At 43.3% G+C, this 20,588-nt stretch overlaps 1 protein-coding gene across 1 annotated transcript in view; it reads right to left on the bottom strand.

Annotated features, from left to right (window-relative positions):
• Window positions 1-9,098: 9,098 nt before the first annotated feature.
• ISYNA1 (inositol-3-phosphate synthase 1) overlaps window positions 9,099-20,588 on the bottom strand; it is a 64,377-nt gene continuing 52,887 nt past the window's right edge. Inside the window, exon 11 of the mRNA XM_063914740.1 lies at window positions 9,099-10,717. Within this exon, the coding sequence (XP_063770810.1) occupies window positions 10,492-10,717 (226 nt within the window). The 3' untranslated portion in view covers window positions 9,099-10,491. The remainder of the gene's footprint in view (window positions 10,718-20,588) is intronic.

Here is a 20,588-nt window from a genome sequence, read left to right as displayed (position 1 = left end):
TGGCCTTTCTCAAGGTTCATATCTCTGTGTGGTTTTAGAGAAAAAATGCGTCTATTCCTGACTTTCATACTTTAGCTCAGGGTGTTTTACGGATTCAGCCTCCCTATGTCCCTCCTGTGGCTCCATGGGGTCTGTCTGTTGTCCTGAATGCCCTGCAAGAGACTCCATTTGAACCTCTTGAATCAATGGACCTTAAATGGCTCACGGTCAAGGTCCTGTTCCTACTGGCTATTGCCTCTGCTAGGAGGGTGTCAGACCTAGGCGCTTTGTCCTGTCGTCCTCCCTTTTTGATATTTCATCGTGACCGAGCGGTTCTTAGAACTCGCCCAGGTTATTTGCCTAAGGTGGTGTCATCTTTCCACCTTAACCAAGAGAGTGGTTCTGATTTGACCTCCAAAGAGCGGTCTCTTGGATGTGGTATGGGCTCTCCTTATTTATGTGGAGAGGACAGCCTCCATCAGGAGGTCAGATTCCCTTTTTGTACTTTTTGGTTTTCACAAACGTGGCTGGCCTGTGAATATGCAAACTTTGGCCAGATGGATTAGAACAGTGATTACACAAGCTTATGCGCAGGCTGGAATTCCAGCTCCTGCGGCTATCAAAGCGCATTCTACTCGGTCTGTTGGACCTTCTTGGGCGGCCCAAGGCATCTACGTGGTCCTCAGTGAACACGTTCGTTAGTTTCTATGCCTTCGATTCCTTCGCCTCCCAGGATGCTACCTACGGCGCGTCCTTTCCCATGAGGAACTGCTTTAGGACATACCCGATGTTTCCCTGTCGAAACCAATGTACCCCGCTGCAGAAAAGGAGATTTATGGTAGACTTACCATGGTTAAATCTCTTTCTGAGAGATACCTTGGTTCCACAGAGCGCCCGCCCTGATGCACCTAGTTTTTATGGGTTTGTATGGCATTAGCTGCTAGTCCCTTCTCCTGTCGTGAGAACGTGGTTCTATGTGACTAACATCTACCTTCTCTTTTATCTGCTCCTGCATTGGACTGGTTAACGAAACTGAACCCACAGTGCCTGGAGGCGGGGTTATAGAGGAGGCCCCAATGCATCCTGGGACAGTCTAAAGCTTGAGCCTGTTGGTGCCTGGATCAAGATCCATATCTACACCCCGATGTTTCCCTGTGGAACCAATGTAGCTTGCAGAAAGAGATTTAACCATGGTAACTCTACCATAAATCTCCTTTTTATTTTGCAGAATTGGACTAATGAGCTATTTTTTGCATTACACCTTGGTGCACAATCTTTAACTACTGAAAAGGATTTGTATTCTCCAGAATGTCAGCATCAAATGCATTCCATTAATAGTACAGATATAGACTATCGTAGGACAGTCATTTTCCAGATATACTATCAATGTAATGATGAAACTTCAAAAAATACAAAATTGACAACTGTTTTTAACAAAATCCCTGAAAGTGCTGGCTTTCCCCGGGGGATCAATTAGCTACGGTAGTTTACTATGGCTAATTGATTTCCCCGCCAAGAGTGGATTTCTGCATTAATTATCAATGTACTGTATGTACGAGGGTGGTTCAATAAGTAAAGTAACAAGACCTCCTGCATGTGTAATATTCACTATTTCAATATAATTTCCCATCAGCCCAGAGCAGATAGACCACTGCTTCCCCTTACGGCCATTAGACTGCGCCTCATATCCCAACATCAGCTGTAAAATGGCGGGGCTGGTGGATACATGGTCACACATTGTGGTGGTAAATATACCTTTTGTGTTCTATCTTTGATTGGGAATATTCTTTTAAACACGATATTAATGTTTTGGTCTAGTTAGCAGGTGGGGAAGAAATAGGCAATACAATATATTTGTTTGATTTGTAGACACATACTGTACATTGTAATGTGTTACTGCAGATTAGTATATAGAATTAGGAAGGGTTCACCATTAAACAAGCTCACAAGTGTTGTAACGAGAGTGGCAAGATGGCAGCTCCCCTCCCTCAACTTGAGAGGCACCAGTCACTGTGTCAGGGAGCACAGTTACCATGGGCAGGATGAAGATAAGCCCCTTTTTGGCTGCTCCACCTCCGCACAGCAATCCTGATATCCGGGATTGAAAAAAAATGGCCCAGGATTGATCACCCTAATTGGTGGGTCACAGGTGGGGTTGTCTGGTATGACCCTGGAATGGGACATCTTTAAAGAGAAATCCAGCAGGAGCCCTCTTTAAACACAAAGGTTCCACTTTCTATTATTGTTTGTTTTAGTACTCTCCCCTTGTCTAAGTGCATAAAACAATAGGTAGGACCAAGCTGATGGTTTGTTTTCTGACCTTCTCTTCACAGAGGAGAATGGAACATTTGAAACAAACCCACAATTTGAGGAAAAAGATACTGTACAACATGGTTAGAATTACCGCTACCTGCGGCAGCAGTCATGGGGTCTTATATGAGGTGGTGCCCAATAGATATAATTACACCTTTTATATTATTATTTTTCTAGGCCCAGAGAACCATCTGCTAAAATGGAGGAAATCAAAATTGCCTACCTTATTGCACTGGGTGTTCGAGCTTGTATTGCGAAATATAAATTTATATTGTAAAACATGTGAATGGTCCACGATGTGTCTTGGTAGAAGAATTCAGAGTCAGCGATCATAGAGCTTTGTATCCATTTGCACATACCAAATACTAACTTATAAAACAGATACATAGCAGCATGAAAAAGTGTTTGCCCCCTTCCTGATTCGATCTATTTTTGCATATTTGCCACAATTACATATTTTAAATGAACATTTCATTTCTTGTAGGAAAAAAGTTATCCAATACCTAATGACAATGTGTGAAATAGTAATTACTCCCTTAGTAAACCAAATTAAATTGATAGTTGGGTATACAGTAGACTACTGTATAAACAATCAGGCTTGATTATTGCCAGGCCTGTTGAAACTAATCATTTAAATAAAACCTTTATTTCCAGCAATGTGAAGATGGCTAAAAGATCTCAACAAGTAGCATGGTGCAGTATGAGATTCCAGAAGAGATGAGAAAACAGGATTTTGGTACTTACCGGTAAATCCATTTCTCTGACTTGTCAGGGGACACTGGAGGATTATGACAGTCGGGTATAGATGGGTGGATAAGTGGAGCCCGCACTTTAAATTTACAAGTGTGACTGGCTCCTCACACTCTATGCCCCCCTCCAGATCAGTTAAAGAAACTGAGCCCGAGGAGAAACTGAAAGAACATAACTTTAGAGAAGGAGGTTAACCATAGGGAACAGAATAGGAAAATCCTTATAACAATCTGTGCAAACAGATGCAGTCACAACAGAACACCAAATATACAATAGTAGGAAACATAGCGTAGGGAGGGCGTCCCGTGTCCCTTGTGGAATTAGAGAAATGGATTTACCATAAGCACCATGATCCTGTTTTCTTTTCATCCAATAGGGAAACTGAAGCCTTATGACAGTGGCGACATCACAGAGCACCCTTCATGGGTGGGAGAGCGCAGAGACACCTGCAACACAGAGCGGCCAAAGTGAGATTCAGGTGCCACATAGGTATCAACCTTTAAAGTCTGACAAAAATCTTTTGACCAGACCAGGCAGCTGCACAACACTGTTGCGTGGCTGAAAACCTTCGGTCAGCCACCATAAGAGTCCCACCAAACATATGGAGTGTGCAGAAATGGATGCTGGTAGAGTTCGAGAGGAAGCCAGATAGACTTGCCTACTAGTCAAATTGGTTTATGTGGAATGAAGAAATCCTGCTTTGTGCAGAGTTCCACTCTGTTTTCGTGGAAGACTAGATAAGGGGAGCGACATGACAAGGCTCCCAGTTCCCAGTTCCAAGACCCTTGTGGCCAAAGTCAAAGCAAGAAGGACCACCATCCTCCAGGATAGAAACGTTGCCAAAGGCTCGAAAAAAGGATGACTGGAGGAAAGAGTACCAGTTTTAAGTCCCAAGGTGTGTTGAACAAAGGGAGGCTGAATTCTAAGCATGCCCCAGAGAAAAGACTGCACCTCCTGCATTAAGGCCAGGCGTCTCTGGAAAAAAATTGGTGTTTTCAAAGTCCCCAGCCGTAATCCAGCAAAGAATCCTGCCAGAAGGAACAGCAGGTTCCAGAACAATCTGAACGAAGTGGTAGGAAATGGTTTTCTTTCACACCAAGACACATAATACTTCCAAATATGATAATAGTGTAGCGATGTCACCTGCGTCCGAGTCTGAAGCACAGTCGGAATCACAGACCTGGGAATACCCCTCTTTTGCAGCAGTGTGGTTTCAACAGCTACGCCATCAAACACAGATGCTATAAGTCAGGATAGACAGACCCTGTTAGAGAAGGTCCTCCTTGAGAGGCAGCAGCCAAGGGTCATCTATGAGAAGCAGCTGCAAGTCTGAGTACTATGTCCCCCCAGGCTGGGCTGGAGTTATGATTACTGTGGCATTTTCGCTTTCTATGCATGTGAGGACTCAAGGTAGGAGAGGAAATGGTGGGAACAGGTAAATGAGCTGAAATGGCCAAGGAGTCATGAAGGCATCCACTGACTCAGCCTCTAGGTTCCAGGTACTGGAGCAGTTCCGAAGGAGCTGATGGTTTTGCCGGGATGCCATGAGGTCTATCTGAGGCTTGCACCAACGATGGACCAGCTGCGTGCAGTCCTATGGCTGTAATGCCATTTTCCTGTATGAAGCTCCTGAACTTAGGTGGTCTGCTTCCAAATCGTCTATCCTGGGGACGAAGATCGCTGAAATCACAGTGTCATACTTTTTTTTTTTGGCCAGAGGAGAATACGATTTGGGTCCCCTGCTTTGAATTACAGCTTTGCTGTTTATGTATGCCACCGCCCTGGCATTGTCTAACTGGACTCAAATTGGCAGACCTCAGTAGAGGAAAAGACCTACGGAGGGCAGTGTACACCACTCGAAGCTCTAGAATGTTGACTGGCAAGGATGACTCCTGAGGAGAACAACGCCCTTGGAAGTGACTGTCCATTTTCATAGCTCCCCAACCTTAGAGATTGGCATCAGTTGGGAGAAGAACCCTGTTTCATAGGCCAAATCAACATCACTCTACTGAGGCTGGAGGATTAACCAAGTTCATGTATCACCAGAGCCTTGTCCAGCAGAAGGAAAACATACGGAAGCACCGTTTTCAAGATCTATCCCTAGGAACTGCAGTCTCTGAGTTGGTTCCAGGTGACTTCGGGAAATTGAATATCCATCCGTGCTCTATAAGAGCCTGATGGGTTAGGGCAATATCCTGTAATAATCTTTCCTTCGACTGAGCCGTTTATGAGGAGATGGTCCAGGTAAGGAAATATAATCACCACCATCACTTTTGTGCAAACTCGTATTGCGGATTATAGGCTGAATGGTTAGTGCCTGGAACTGGTAGTGAGAGTCCCTTAGTGCAAAGCTAGGTACGCTTGGTGAGATTCCCAGATTGGCATTTGGAGATAGGTGTACTTAATATCCAGTGATACTATGAACTCCTGTGCTTCCACTCCGGCAACCACCGAGTGGAGGGATTCCATTGTGAATTTGAAAACCCTTAGGAATGGATTGAGGGATTTCATATTCAGAATTGGTCAGGGGCAGAGCCATCTAGCTTTGGTACAATAAACACATTAGAGTAAAACCACTGTTTCCATTGTTGAGGGGGGACTAGTAGCAAAACCTCTTAGGCCAAGAGCTTTGTGATTACCTCCTTTAATACTACTCTCTTTTCCTCAAACTAGTAAACCTGAGGGAAAGAAACGATGAGGGGTCTGGAAAAGAAAAACTAATTTAGCCCTTAGAGACTAGGCTTCTCACCCAGGAGTCTTGACAGGTCTGCCCCCAAATGTCCCTGAACTTCAACAGGTGGGTTCACACTGTAGAGCCCCTCGGTGGAAGGGTAGCCCATCCTGCAGTAGGTTTGTTGGCAGTTCTAGGCTCCTGATGACCTGAAAGCTGCTGTGTTCTAACCCTGACTCTGGTGCCCCGAGAAGTGGAAAAATAACTTCTGGCTCTACCTCTAAACTTGACAGGTACACGAAAGGAATGAAACAAGGCTCCAGAGTATGCTTTTCATGCAACCGGGGAAGCAAAACGCAGCTAAGTGGATTTACCGCCTGCAGCCTGAGAAATCCACCTATCTTGTTCAGGGCCAAATAAGATATTGCCTGAAAAGGGGGGAGCCTTTACCGCTCCCCTGTTGGAGGAGTCTCCCACCGTACTCTATCTGTGGGAAAAAAGGGAAGAGGCAAGCAGATGCTTTAAAACTTTTTATGTTTCTAGGCTAAATCTTGTTGGAAAAATTACCAAAGACCTTTGTTTATTCCCAAAAAGGTTATGAAGGCCCCTGGTCAGGGAATGTTAGTATTTGACACACCATCAGGATCAGTGCCTCTATGCCCTGAGAAATGATAGTGTGTAAAACAGATTGTAAAAGAGCCTGACGCCTGTCTTGTAGGACCTATCATACTGACATGGACACTGCTGGAGCAAGGTTTTGCACAGGATGCTATTGGAACTGAATCCTCAGCCTCCCTTGAGCCTGAGAACAGAGATACCTCTGCTGGGTTTTGTGTAAGCTTCATGTTACACTTTCCAATCACACATAGCTTTGGAGCAGCCTGTGATGCAGCTCCCCTGCCTGCCTTTATAACAATGTCACACAGAGAGATTACAGGTAGACAGAAACAGACAGGCAGCATGTAAGCTGATGTAGGAGACAGCTATGGGGCAAGGAGGAGTAGTCACACCCGCCCTATTTTTGTTACATATATGAAGACATATATTCTAGACAAAAATGTATTTATATTAAAAAAACTGCTGGAGGAAGCCCAGAGAGTGATCGGTTTCCTTGGGCACTTCACAAAAAAATGGTCTGAAGGGGGGGGGGGGCAAAGAGGGGGAGGAGACAGTCACACTTACAAATTTAAAGTGCAGAACAACTTATCCACTCATCTATACCCCACTTTCATAAGCCTCCAGTGTCCCCTAGATGAAAGAGAAAGACAGTTACGGAAATATATCAGTCTAGAAAGGGTTACAAAGCCATTTCTAAGGCTCTGTGACACACTGAGAGCTATTATCTTAAAATGGAGAAAACTAGAACAAAGGAGAACCTTCCTCCACAAGCACAATGACTACGCATTCAGTAAATAGACAAAAGAACCCAGATGAACACCTATTGAACAGTTTCCAGCCTCATGCCCCCTGCACATTTCTGGCAGGCCCCATTCACCCTAGTTCACTTTAGACCCCCGTCTGTCTGACTCGCTTCGGGCTGCCAGGCCTACTCGCTCCTCTTCATGCTATGTTCATGTTCCTGATTCTTCCCTTCAGAGGCACAATGCAACTGACTTTGTGCCACAAGAAACCCCCTCTAGATATAATATCCTGTTTCTGGCCCTGTAGAGACCGTACTCCCCACTGGGATGGGCACTCAGAGCTCCTGGTGGGTTATTATTACTACTGTCACCGCATCAGGTGTCTTAGCCACCACTGGTGTATCAAGAGGCACCAATGCTTCTACAGAAACACTTCTGTAAGCATCCACCCACCATAGCGGGAATGCCTAATACTGCTTATGGACACCTAGCTTTTTTTATGCAAAACATTCTCAAACCTCTTCATATTCAAACATATCACCATTATTTTTTTCAATCAGTCATTAAGCCATATTATAACATCCAACAAAAATAATTTCCTATAGAAATGCTCAGGTTTATTTTATGACCCCCTATAGTATGCTCCACAGTAGTGCCCCAGTACATAATAAGCCACATAGTAGATCATAAGTGTGGGGGGTATTATTATCTGCAAACCTTACCTTACCTTACTCTGGTGTCTGCTCAGTCTGCCTTCTCACAGATCATTGAGGAGACACCAGTAGACTCGACGTCAATGCTAGGATCATCTTTCCTAGCAGCATTCAGTATTGATGCCTCAGGTTTTAAAATTATGAACATTATTTCAATGTTACAAAACGAAACTTATGAAAGTCCAGAGAAAAATGTATAATTTTTGTATTTTATAATATTATTATGCACAAAATCCCATTAAAATGGATCTATTAGACAGATAAATGCTAAATCTAGAAACCTTTATCAACCCCACTACAGCCCCCCACCCCTGGACGCAGAGTAGATGGGGCCTTTAATCCCCAGGTCCCCCTGCAACCATAACAGTTATGCTTCTGCCTACAATAGTATGAGAGCGGATTACTAGATGTGCTTTATTGTACTTGTACAGAATAATGTACTACTGTATATACAGCCTCAGAAGACAGCAAGAAATATTTAGGATTCTGGTTTTCAGCTTCAGGAAACAAAAATAAATTAAAAAACATAACCGTAAATTACATTTTCCAGCATTTTATATTGAGCCCACACAAAGGAAGGGAACTCTGTATTTGAAGCACTTTAACACTTCAGCTATGTTACTGAAATGCCTCTATATTTACAAGAGGTCAAAATATTATGGTTTCATTCAGTACACACAGATATCAGCATAGGAAATCAGCACTACCTCCTATAATGGTCTTTGAAGGCAATAATAAAATTAAAACAAAACCACACATCAGCACTACTGTAGCATAAACGGGGTATCCTACTAGCCGCGATAATTTGTGGAGGTTATGCAGTCTATTTACTAAGCCTTGGACAGAGATAAAGTCCCAACCAACCAGCTCATAACTGTCATTTTTCAAACCCAACCTGTAACATGGCAGTTAGGACCTGATTGGCCAGTACCTTATCTCCATCCAAGGCTTAGTAAATAGACCCTTTTGTCACAAATTTTACATCACCGGTATCCAAACTCATTGTGAAACCCCCCCAGCTTTTCTCACAAAAATACATAAGGTCCGCAAAAAGCCATGGACATATGTAGTTTTGCAGCACTTATCACTACAAAAATAGTCACTTATGAGGGATTTGGCTTTGCTTGCCTAAGGCAGATGAAACCAATCCCCGATAAGCATTGACTATCAGGGTTAATAGGATAGCTCCTGGCGAACCAAATAGCCGCAGTAAATTACCGCGTCTAATTGGATAGAAGGTTACAGAATTTATACACATGCCTCAGGGATTAATACAATGAACATTATTTTAATGTTACCAAAATAAACGCCTGAAAATCCTGAAAAAAAATGTAGAAAATGTATTTTTATTTATTACCAGTTATTTATAAAGCGCACACATATTCTGCAGCGCTTTACAGAGAATATTTGGCCATTCACATCAGTCCCTGCCCCAGTGGAGCTTAAAGCTCTATATTCCCTACCACATACATGTACACGCACACACATTCACACTAGGGTTAATTTTATTGGGATCCAATTAACCTTCCAGAATAGATTTGGATTGTGGGAGGAAACCGGGGTACCCGGAGGAAACTCATGCAAGTACAGGGAGAATGTACAAACTCCACACAGTTAGAGCCATGGTGGTAATCGAACCCATGACCTCAGTGCTGTGAGGCAGTAATGCTAACCATTATACCATCCGTACAGGAGTAGTTTTCGAAACACACAAACATGAGAATGTTAGAGCAGTTAAAATGTTCAGGTTTTATAGGAATTAAATTATAAATCTATAACTCTTAATCTCTCCCCAAAAAACAAAACACATCCTGCTAGTCTAACCTACAAAAGAAGCTAGTATGTAATCTGTGTTTATGTCTAATTTGTCATTAATTAACTACACATGGCCCCATTTAAGGTGTAAATTGCATAAATGCTGAGGCATCATTAGCACAATGTAAATTAGGTGGCTATGGATTACACTGACCCAAATAAATCACTACAGGTTGAGTATCCCTTATCCAAAATGCTTGGGACCAGAAGTATTTTGGATATCGGATTTTTCCGTAACTTGGAATAATTGCATACCATAATGAGATATCATAGCGATGGGACCCAAGATTAAGCACAGAATACATTTATGTTTCATATACACCTTATACACAGCCTGAAGGTCATTTTAGCCAATATTTTTAATAACTGTGTGCATTAAACAAAGTGTGTGTACATTCACACAATTCATTTATGTTTCATATACACCTTATGCACACAGCCTGAAGGTCATTTTATACAATATTTTTAATAACTTTGTGTATTAAACAAAGTTTGTGTACATTGCGCCATCAGAAAACAAAGGTTTCACTATCTCACTCTGAAAAAAATCTGTATTTCTGAGTATTCCATATTTTGGAATATTTGGATATGGGATACTCAACCTGTATTATCCAATAAAAACAGTGAAATGAGCTTGTTGTCTGAAGCTCATTTTATTACTACAAAACGACACTATTAACATAATAGATGGATGATCATCTAAATATCAGTGCAAGAAATTCAGTTCTACTGTAGACACCTCATACACAGCAAAAGGTTAGAGGGTCTGCCGAGAGCAAGAGACATCATTGTAATGGTTGTAGTGTGAACTCCAGACGTCTACAGTGGTTTCCTTAAAAAGGGTCCATAAAAGAGCTTTCTATAAGGGAGTCAGGGACATGCACCAAAGCTAGTTCTCTATGTCTGTGTCACTGTTAGTCACAGTTTGCTCCAGTCCATTGTAGTGGCCATTGCTGATGTCTTGGTGATGAAAGCCATTAACCTTGCCCAACCCCTTCTTGCTGGACACAGGATGAGGGGTCACAAACATGCTGGGTCTTTTGAAGCTGAAGAAACTTCTTTGCATTTTGTGCTCAAGCATCATATGATTTTGCGGAGCCAGACCCAAGCAAGCCCTAAAACAGAAAGCACAATGGTCATCACAAAATGAAGCATGCAGTAATGATAACGGCATAAAGTGAAAAACATGTTCCTAAAGTTATGGAGTATTTATTTATATTTCTCCGGCAGGGTCCACAGGTTATCCACAGGATAACAATGGAATATGATGGAGTGACAGCGGATTGGCACCAAACGACCAAAAGCTGTCCGGCCTCCCAGGATGCAACGGGCCCGTCCATATATCCCTGCCCACTGGCTCAGGCAAATCAGTTTTTTGTTTGGTGTGGCAGGAGCCGGACCATGGTCAGAGGGCTACTGTTCCTTTTAGCAGTCCTAAGCTTTCTTATGTTATTTTTTAGTCTTACTAGTTTTAAGAGTGATCTTTTCTAAACAGCGTCTTATACGCTTAGAAAGAGTCGCTCCAACAACTCTCCGCCGGGCCGTGACAACGCTTACCCACGAGTACAGTGCTGTTTCGGCGGGCGTCTGTGTCGGATATACTAGCAGGTCCAGCAAACGTTACCAGGCTGTGGCTGGAGCATGGAGAGAAGGTAAGGCATCGATTCCGTTTAGTAGATGGAATACGGACACCGCCGCACTGTATTGGGAGAAGACTACCAAACAGTAGCTGACGTGGCTGCCACCGCAGGTGCACCAGTGCTAGGCCTTAGGGATCTTAGGCACCAGTAATAGTATGAGGCCGCGATCCCTAGGGTTGATGTCAGCAGGGGGAGTTAGACGCTTTCCTGGTCGCCCCTCCTCCCCGGTTCATGACCAGTTTCTGCCGGTCTTTCGCCATGAACTGTTTCCTCGCTTCCATCCCAGACGCTACCACGATGGGACTCGGTCGCAGCATAGGCCGCTGCGTCTGTGTTCACAAAGCACTACCAAGAGGAGACCCGGTCGCAGCATTAGCGGCTGTGTGACCGATGCGTCTGTGTTCACTATAGGTTCCCGGAGCGACAGTGTACACTAGTAGCGTATGGATCCACTCCGCTAACGTATTGATCGATACTGGAAGCGAGGTGAGTCTCCCTGTAGCCCACTCTACTGAGTACGGGTTATACAGCACTAAATTTCTATCTACTTTTTTCAGTATGAATAGTTAAGTTAAGTGCCTATTGCATACGTGTCTGTGTACATTTACTGTGGTTTTCTTCGCATTGCGTCTGAATACGTTAGATCTGTGTAAAACAGGATTCAGTAATATGTACTCCTACATACTGTTAAATGTGTTTGTAGTTGATAATGTGCTCATATGACTAATATATAACATGTGACTGACTGCTAGTGTGATTGCTGACTTTAATATATGCTTGTCAGTTCTTCTGATCCTCAATGCTGGTGCATGGGAAGGGTCAGATTGATATCACATTAGAAGGTTAAAGTGATTACAGTCACAAATTGTGTAGTACACTGTGAAAGTGCTGATTATTTATCATGTCTAAGAGCGGCAAAAGTGACGAAGGTACATTTACAGTAACACCAACACTCATATCATGTTTGTCTTGCAAAACTGCATTATCCTCTCAGGATCTGGTTCAGGATGGTTTGTGTGCAAATTGTTTTGCTTTTCAGCAAGGTACAAGGCAGATCCCTGTGCAACGTGAGGTACAGATGGATCCACCTTGGGCTATGTTTGCACAGACCTTGTCCAGTATAGCTGAACGGGTAATTCCTACAGCTTCTTTACCAGAAATGGGGTACACTATTAACCCATACATGCAGCTCCCTACCTATGGTATATAATTTCCCCCAGCAGCTTCTCATATGAAACAAGCTGATAAACCGATGGTAAGTAAACCTTCACAGGCTACACATGATGAGTCATCGGAAGATGAAAACTCAATTTACTCTACTTCGGCATACGAAGAGGAGGAAGAAGGTATCAGCTCAGTGGATATAGCTGAATTAATCAGAGCAATGAAGGCCATTCTATCCTTAGAGGATTCAGCAGAGCCTGTGTTAAAAACCAAGGCACCTGTATTTAAATGTCACAAAACAGTTAAGACTGAGTTTCCGGGGGTCAGATCAGCTGATGGAAATCATGGAAGCTGCTTGGGCTACACCCAATAAAAAAGAATTCCCAAGAAATGGGATTCCAATTATCCTTTTCCAGCAGGGGACTGTTTAAAAAGGTAGGTGGCTCCTAAAGTAGATACGCATGTGATACGATTAGTGCGAAAATCTATATTGCCTTTACCGTCAACATCTTTAAATGATGTCATGGATAGGAGAGTGGATGGTTTTCTCTGTCTGGGGCAGTCATAAGGCCAGCCATGGCTTCAGCTTGGATGGCAAAGGCAGTGGCTGCCTGTGCTGATGCACTGGAAGAGGATGTTTTATCAGCTTCTAGAGAACAAAAATCCTATATGGCTCATATTAAACAGGCTGCAGAAGAAGCGGCATTCAATATGGGTACTAATGCTTCTAGGGCATCAGCCTCAACAATAGCAGAGCACTTTGGTTACGTACGTGGAAAGCTGATTCAGAATCTAAGAATGTTTTGGAATCTTTGCCTTTTTCTGGAAATATTCTTTTTGGTAAAGAATTGACAGATATTCTGGAGTCAGAAGCAGACTCCAAGAAAGTCAAGTTTCCTTCCACATATAACCCCAAACCTAAGGGTCCAGTTTTTCGGACTTTTCGGTCGCAAGGAAAAGCAAAGTACAGACGCAAATAGTACAGCATATGCAGATGCAAACAAACATGATAAAGCCACAGTATTTACAGTACTTTAGGAATATGTGAGCGTCCAAGTCCGATAAATCAACATAAAACCAGTAGTGTACACAGACGCAAACAGACGTGTTACATGCACATTGTTGCCTATTGATGTTAGGGATATTGTATGTTAGCGTCCTAATCCTGTAGCCATTACGGCATAATCAAAACCAATGGATTTATTCATCTGTCGGCGGTGAAGTGTCCGAGTGGTGAAGTGTTCCACTTCCCATGCTTAGAGTCCCGGGTTTGATTCCTAAAGTACGAATGCATGTTAGTTTCTTCCAGACACTTTATTATTTTTTTTATTTTTATATCTATCGTACTGTAGTATATTTTCACATTCAATACAAGTGTGCACACAAGTTTTACATAAAGCAGGGCAAAGCTGCAGGAGCGTTTCTACTGTTAAGGTTCTATGCACCGTACGGTACACATACAATTCTGTAGCAGGGCAGACTCAATTGAAGTGGCTACCGTCTGTGACTCCTTGCCCCATGGAGGCACTCGGCTACGGAGCAAGTAACAGCATAGGTTTTGCAGGCTATGGGCCAATGCTGAGGGAGCGTCACAATCCCCTAGCTAAAATACACAGGGGCGATAGGGATAAGCGCGGTCTATGCACATAACAATACACCGGACTCGATTGCATAGCAAAGTGACAAAATGTCTGAGGCCCGTAAACCCCCGCCCTGTGACAGCACTCAGCTATGGAGCGAGCGATGGCATAGGTTTTGCAGGCTATGGGCCAATGCTGAGGGAGCGTCACAATCCCCTAGCTAAAATACAGTACACAGGGGCGACAGGGATAAGCGAGGTTTATGCACATAACGATACACCGGATACGATCGTATAGCAAAGTGACAAAATGTCCGTGGCCCGTGAACCCCAGCCACGTGGCAGCACTCAGCTATGGAGCGAGCGACGGCATAGGTTTTGCAGGCTATAGGCCAATGCTGAGGGAGCGTCACAATCCCCTAGCTAAAATACACAGGGGCAATAGGGATAAGCCACCATAAGCTGTCTGCTGTGTATAGGAGATTTCCGTCTGGGATGCATTTGTGTGTTTGTAATAAAAAAAAAAAACATTTTACTGTACATTTAGTGTATACAGTACCTCTCACCCATAATGACACATCATACTGTACATTTACCCCCATGTACTGTACCATACCATACTGTATAATGGAATATTTATTGGAAAAGCATCAATATTAATGTATAAAAAAAGTATTTATTACAACATCTGATTTAATGTACTGTACTGATCAGAAATGTACAGTACCCTATTATTCAGGACTTATAAAACTGGAAAGACCTGTTCCGCCAGAAAACGAGGAGACGGAGCTCCCCAAGGAAATAGGGGCGATCCCTGGCAGCCATAATACTGTATGCTGTACAGTCCTTAACCGCAATGAGCGACTCAGACGTCGTACATCTCAGACATCCCAGGTTGTTACGTCAGTTCCCCTTGGTTTTGATTATGCCTTTTCTTTGAACACGGTATTTTCCACTGCCTCGATATTGCACAGTTCATGCAGTAGACAGGGAGAGAGTTCAGATCAGGTTACAAGACATGTGCAACAGTATACTGTGTAGGAAAATCACATAGAGAACTGCAGTCGCATTGATACTGTGTAGATGTGTAAATGGTACAGTAGCAGTGATCCCTTCTCATTAAGTACAACACAGATTCTCTAATGCCTACGATCTACAGTACTGTGTTGCTCGAACAGTTAGTTGCGTCAGAATACACTAATTTATATTTACTGGTACTGTATGTCAACGGGTGCTCATTACCGCTGTGTATTGTATATAGCAGAATGAGTCGCTCCTGAAGATTTACTCTGATTTATGTGAAACCTGTGTGCACCCTTCCATTGAATGTATTACAAAGAAAAAAATAATAAAGTGAATGTCACGGGAACCCACAAAAAAAAAAAAAGGTTGGCACTTTGGGAATCGAACGCAGGACTATCAGCGTGGGAGGCGGGAGCCTTCATCGCTAGCCCACGACACTTCATGAAAGATTCACAAGTTCATGTGTAAAAGTACTGCAAAGAGCAATTCTTTTCCATTGGTGTTGGTTTATGCCTTAGGGGACTCGGACGCTCATATTTCAAAAGCACGGTATTTAGTGCACTGTACATACTTTAAATTCAATGAGCTACATTGTTCCTTTCACACATTAGTTGCATCTGCATACACAATCTTTAGTTCCGTCTCCATACACAAGTGTTTTAACATGTTCGTTTGTGTCTGTATTCATTATTTTTTTAACTCTCTCCGTCTGACCATTGGTCACCATCTATTAACATTACAGTCGTCACTGACCATTTGCCAGAGCTTATAGATCAATCCACCACTATTCGATCTAAAGTACTGGATTAGTGGAGCATTAGCCACCCAGTGGTGGAGATGTGTATTGCATGCTGAGTATCTAGTCGCGCCTCAACGCGCCTGTCCGTGATTAAACTCAGCAACCTAAGCTATTGCCTAGGCGTGACTAAACCTCCGTCTAGGCGCAGAAAGAGCCAAGATAATGGAGGACCCATCTGTACCTCAACCATCAGGGAGGAACCCGCAGCCAAACAGCAATGAAGGAGGTAAGTCACATACTAAATTGGGCAGAACTCCATCTCCCAGCCTTGTCCACAGTGTTCGTTCCGGGAGTCCTAAACTGAGAAGCGGACTTTCTCAGTTGACACGCCATTTCAGGCAAGCGAATGCGCTCTACACCCGGAGGTCTTTCAGACTCTAGTAGACAAGTGGAGATTGCCAGATATAGATCTCATGGCGTCTCATCTGAACAACAAAGTGCCCGCATATGGGTCAAGAACAAAGGATCCCAAAGCGATCTTTGTGGATGCCTTGTCAGTGAAATGGGACTTTCGTCTGGTGTATCTTTCTCCTCTGATCATCCTGTTACCCAGGGTGGTGAGGAAAATAAAGCAAGCAAAGCTTGGCCCAGAAGGCATTGGTACACAGATCTGCAGAGAATGTCGATGGATGCTCCACTTCTGCTCCCTCAACGTCCAGATCTACTAATACAGGGTCCTTGTTATCACAGACATCTGTATCGACTGTCTTTGACGGCGTGGCTCTTGAAACCTCTATCCTGAAGTCAAGAGGATTCTCACAACAAGTAATTCAAACAATGATCAGAGCAAGGAAACCCTCCTCAGCTCGCATTTATCACCGAATATGGCAGGCCTATATTCATTGGTGCAGTGAAAGTAGTATGGACCCGAAATTTTTCAGAGTTTCCAGGGTCTTAGCTTTCCTTCAGGCAGGAATGGATAAAGGTTTGAAGGTGGCTTCCTTGAGAGTGCAAGTATCAGCATTGACTGTATTGTTCCAAAAGAAAATTGCCAATATACAGGATGTGCATACTTTTTTCCAGGGAATGCTGCGCATTCAACCACCTTTTGTTCCTCCTACAGCGCCTTGGGACTTAAGTCTAGTCCTGAAAGCTCTTCAAGTTGCTCCATTTGAACCACTTAATAAAGTGGATATTAAATGGTTAACAGCTAAAGTTCTCTTTCTACTGACTATGGCATCAGCTAGAAGAATGTCAGATTTAGGAGCGCTGTCATGTCGCTCCCCTTTTCTGATTTTTTTATCCAGATAAAGCAGTTCTTAGAACTAGGTCTGGGTATCTTCCTAAGGTGGTGACTAAATTCCACCTTAATGAAGAAATTGTAGTCCCGGCTTTTCAGGTATCGGGACTTTCTTAAGGATCTTACGTGGATCATACCAGTGCCATCAGAAAGACAGATTCTCTCTTCATTCTCTACAGATTTCACAAGAGAGGATGGCCTGCTACTAAACAGACGCTGGCAAGAATGCTTCGAATGACTATTTCAGAAGCATACTCTCAAGCTGATCTCCCTGTTCTGGCTAATGTCTCTGCTCACTCTACTCATAAGGCAAGTCCTTCATGGGCAGCACAGCATGGTGCTTCAGCAGAACAGATATGTAAGGCAGCCACATGGTCTTCCATTAATACATTTATTAGACATTATGCCTTGGATACTTTTGCCTCTCATGACGCTGAATTCGGGCGTAAGGTTCTCCTGTCCAATCAGGAGCGTCCCCACCACTAAATTGCTTTGGAAAATCCCATTGTTATCCTGTGGATAACCTGTGGACCCTGCCGGAGAAATATACGTTATGGTAAGAACTTACCGTTGATAACGGTATTTCTCCTATGTCCACAGGTTTCCACAGGGATCCCACCCTGACGCACCTTATTTGAGGATCCTTCTACTCACGTACCTCTTCCTTCTTGTACGGAAGGGTGTGCATGTGTGTTCTTCTCGCCTGCTTAGGGCTCTACATGATGCTCCTGCCTAGTGCTGTGGAATACAACTGATTTGCCTGAGCCAGTGGGCGGGGATATATGGACGGGCCCGTTGCATCCTGGGAGGTCGGAAAGCTTTTGATCGTTTGGTGCCAATCCGCTGTCGCTCCATCATATCCCATTGTTATCCTGTGGAACCTGTGGACTTAGGAGAAATACCGTTATCAACTGTAAGTTCTTACCATAACGTACAGTATATATTTAAGTGTATTCATAGAATGAGAGACAACACTAAACAGACCTAAGTAGAGTTCAAAACCTACATCAACACAATTTCACACATCAGAAAACATTGGACACAGTTAAGGGAACTAGATAATGGATAGTCAACAGAGACTAGAAAAATATATCTTAAACATCACTAAAATCACCAGTTGTAAAAAGAACAGTAACAAAAAAATTAAATTAATCCATTTTTAAGAGCGGTAGAAAAGGAAAAGAAGAAAGATCAGGAAGCATGAGTGAAGGAAGTAAAGAAAAAGTAAGGTGGTCATCTGCAGGGAAAGGAAAGTAGTAACAGAGAGAAGAGGAGGGGGAGACGGCAAGTTTGGCCCGACTGGACACATTCAAAATTCCTTTCGAATTCTAAAATAAATTAGGTTTCTGAGTACAAAAACCCTGCATGTGGGGGTACTGGGGAGATGTAAGGAAATGCTGGAGGAACATGAAAATGAACAGTCCACGATTCCATGTTTTGAAGAAGCTCTTATAGTGGGGGTGCGCAATAAGCGGGCCTCCAGCTGCTGTGAGACTACACATCCCAGCAAGACCTGCCACAGTTTTGCTATCAAGGCATTCTAAAACTGTAGCATGCTGGGATGTGTAGTTCAACAGCAGCTGGAGGGCTGCTATTGCCCACCCCTGGAGGAGCCGTGTAGGATGCCGGTAATGTATTCCATAGCATGTTTGGGCCATACTTTGGCTAAAATGTCTCATACTGTATATGAGGTGTTAGTTTGTTTTCAGTTTTCTGACAACTGAAAAGTGGTCGCTGTCAGCATGTTTCTAATTCATTTATATTGATGATAGGTGGCATCTGGGGACTCATTGTAGAAGGAAATATTTAGGAATTATCGGGAGATTGATGACAAAGAAGCGAACCAGAGAACTCATTTTGTTGTAGAAAGGAGTGAGCCTTGGGCAACTTCCCCATGTATACAGAAATGTTCCTATATCAGCACCACATCTCCAGCATAAGCTAGAGATCTCTGAATTAATTTTATTCAGTCTGTATGGAACATAGTCCACCTATAAAGAAGTTTATAAGCATTTTCCTTAAATTTGTACCCAAATGGAGCTAGTCACTACATTGGTGCATATATCCTCCCAATCTTCATCATCTAGGGCCTCCCCAAGGTCAGGCTCCCATTCCAATTCATGTGGATCTCTTAGATCTAACACAGCCCCCTGGAGTTCTGCATACAGAGTGGAGACAAGCCCACTAGGTCTGATGATTCACATGTGGTGAGAGGTCTGTATGTCGATCTATTTTTAACCGAAGAATGAAGTGCTAAATCTAATTATATTGATAAAAATGTTTATGCGGGATAGACTATATAACCGGAATGTTTTGATCACAGATAAGATCATTCAGCAGTCAAGTAGCCATGGTCTAAATATAGATGGATTATAATAGAACTGGAAATCAGGCTACAGTATGTGAGAGGACAGGATGGTGCGCACAGGAGCTAGGACACACCGATTAGGGGAGCCATAGGAGATAGGAGACTGATTTAACCCCTAATACTTCCACCTCAATTGCGGTCTACACTCAATTTTTGTCTCGTTTCATAAGATACACTGAGTGGCCTGGCAGCCAAATAGTTTCAAATTTGGGAGACTCAGACTTTACCCTGTGTGGGCCTCTTCAAAAGTTGTCATCTTACCAGCTGATGCTTTTTGAGAGGTAATATGTAGAAGATATTTAAAAACATAAAGGGGGAGCCCTTACAGGAAGAGTTTGAAATAGGTAGTGCAAACGCGGTGAGAAATTCATCCTGATAGTGTTGATCCGGCCAATTCATAAAATAGAACAACCACTGCAGGTCCTGGTATCAGTCTTAAATTGTGCAAGTAGCTTGGGATAGCTAGCTTGAAATAGCCGGTGATAAGTCTTGGTGATATAGACTCCAAAGTATTTAATCTGACCTCGATGGCCCGGATCCTAGCCCCCAAGGGTTCAATAACTAAGGGACAAAGGGCATCCCTGTCTAGAGCTGATAGTGAGGGTAAGAGAGGCAACCCAGTTGCCCAACACTGATGCTCTGGGGCAGTTGTATAGACCCGTGACCCCATTATAGAATTTCCCTCCAAAACACATGGACCTCATAAGGGAGGCGTAGATTCTGGAAACTTTTTACAGTGTGTTTTCCTTTGTACAGCATTGCGATTTAACATTTTCTACTTTAACACCCCAACAAACAGAGGCTTTTGCAAGACATCAATTATCCCTAAGGAATTACTGATCCAGCTAAGTAGACCAAGTCCACAGACAGAAATACTGAAAACATGACCTGTTGGGTCTGCATGACACTTATTATCACCCCTTTTGCATTGCATTCAAAATTCAGTCACAATTTGTCCCTACTCACAGTATGTACCCTTTTACCCATACCACAGCTACAGTATCAGAGGCAGAACTCTGGGAGGCCACGGAGTCATCTGCTGCCGGGCTCCTGCTCTGAAGGGGGGCACCTCTCCTCCCATTCTGTGACACTATTGAATTAAGTTAATTGATAGCCACTGCTATCTCTTCACTGGCCGACTTCCTCACTGGTCCCTGTACCTTACAAATCACA

Source organism: Pseudophryne corroboree, chromosome 1 (assembly GCF_028390025.1).
Source record: "Pseudophryne corroboree isolate aPseCor3 chromosome 1, aPseCor3.hap2, whole genome shotgun sequence".
In the NCBI taxonomy this organism is placed as follows: domain Eukaryota; kingdom Metazoa; phylum Chordata; class Amphibia; order Anura; family Myobatrachidae; genus Pseudophryne; species Pseudophryne corroboree.
The sequence above is the reverse complement of the archived record's forward strand: the minus strand, read 5'-3'. Positions and strand labels throughout refer to the sequence as shown.